The sequence below is a fragment of the Ambystoma mexicanum genome, chromosome 3p, assembly GCF_040938575.1.
Source record: "Ambystoma mexicanum isolate Mex_15411 chromosome 3p, UKY_AmexF1_1, whole genome shotgun sequence".
Taxonomy (NCBI): Eukaryota; Metazoa; Chordata; class Amphibia; order Caudata; family Ambystomatidae; genus Ambystoma; species Ambystoma mexicanum.
The window spans coordinates 76,926,661-76,928,209 of NC_090925.1; the positions used below are offsets into that span (position 1 = coordinate 76,926,661).

A 1,549-nucleotide genomic window follows, 5' to 3' on the forward strand; every position below is an offset into this window, starting at 1 on the left:
ATTACCTTCCGGAACATCAAAACGGGGCCGCTTCTACGCTCGGGCATGAGCGGAGCAGCTCCGTGTACCTCGATGCAGCATCAATACGACCGGAGCCATCCTCGTCGCCATTTGTAGTAGCCGTGGTAAGTATTACACAGACGATAAATGTGGAATTATAATATATATTTATTAAGTTAATGTAACTACATTACAATGTAGTAAAAGGAGGAGGGAGACAACTAGTAGCAGAGGGAGCTGGACGGTTATCATTCAACTACAGTCCATCCTTCTAGAATCCTGTATGCCTCTGAGTTCCCAGTGTTCTATTATTACATACCATGATGTGGTCAGGCATGTCCCTCAGTCATCAGGCAGATTCTACTATAATATTAAATACTACAGTCACCAACATTTGCCTCCATTGTGTATTTGTTGCAGGCACTGTTATATTTGTTTTCTGGAGGGATATGTTTCTTTTGGACGCAGTCTTCAAGTCTTATTTAGCAGCTGAGTTATTTTTGTCATTGTCCAGCCTCTGGTTTGCCACCTGGCTTTGCGTTTATTACTTCATGAAGATTGCTAATGCCAACCACCCATCATTCATCCGTATAAAAGCCATATTTCTGAAGAATCTGCACTTGTTCCTCATTGGCTCAGTGTTGGTCTCTATGGCAATCAGCCTTCCCATTAACTGTGGTGCGCACAAGGTACCCCAGTACAATCCAAATTCAAATCTTTCAAAAGACATATCTTTCAATATTTCTGTTGATGGCGACATGGTGGAACTGATATTAGGAGGTGGATGCTTCACCCTGTTCATCACTCAAACCCTGGCATCTTCTGTGGCCTTTGTAATATTCTCCTCCTCAGCCGGGGCAATCATTGCTTCCCTTTATAGACACATGAGACGGATGGCACAGAACGCAGACAGCTTCCAGAATCCAGATCTCAGGGCTCACTTGGGGGCTCTGACGACCGTGACCATGCTCCTGGTCCTCTATGTCTCCTTTTTCCTGGTTAAGTGCCTGATGTTTTTACAGATTTTCCGTGTTGACAGTTTAGGGTTTTCAATTTGCCAAGTAGTTACCTTTGCCTTCCCTGCCCTCAGCTCCATCATCCTTATTCTTGGAAACCCTGCTCTCAAGAAGACCCTGACCAAGACTTTTTGTCATTTCTTGTGCTGTAGAGCTTAAAGGACCTGACATATTTCATAAACCTGGCACTTACCAAGATCATTGTTTGACTCCTATAAATGTAACAATGGTAGATGTTACCTGAAGATGGCAAATGACTCACTTTCCTCATGTAAATATATTTCAAGAATGTACAACAAATGATCATGTCTAGTCAATACCTAAAACATCTTGCAGGATCCCAACAATTGTGGCTGCCAACATGTTGAGCAGATGAAATACTATGGTTTAGTAGCTACAACTGTTGAATGACATGGGAAGGAAAGATGAATGCCCTTCAAAGTGTGAGAGCAGTGGGGGTGCTAAGAAGTTGCAAAGATTGTCCCCTTGATGTGCCTGGCAAACAACATCAGGAGCCTTCGGATTGGTAGAGG

The 1,549-nt window shown here is 43.3% G+C and overlaps 1 protein-coding gene across 1 annotated transcript; it reads left to right on the forward strand.

Moving 5' to 3' along the window:
- Window positions 1-449: 449 nt before the first annotated feature.
- LOC138579760 (taste receptor type 2 member 1-like) lies at window positions 450-1,175 on the forward strand. The gene has a single exon (XM_069649994.1). It carries the CDS (start codon window positions 450-452, stop codon window positions 1,173-1,175), a length of 726 nt encoding a protein of 241 aa, XP_069506095.1.
- Window positions 1,176-1,549: the final 374 nt, after the last annotated feature.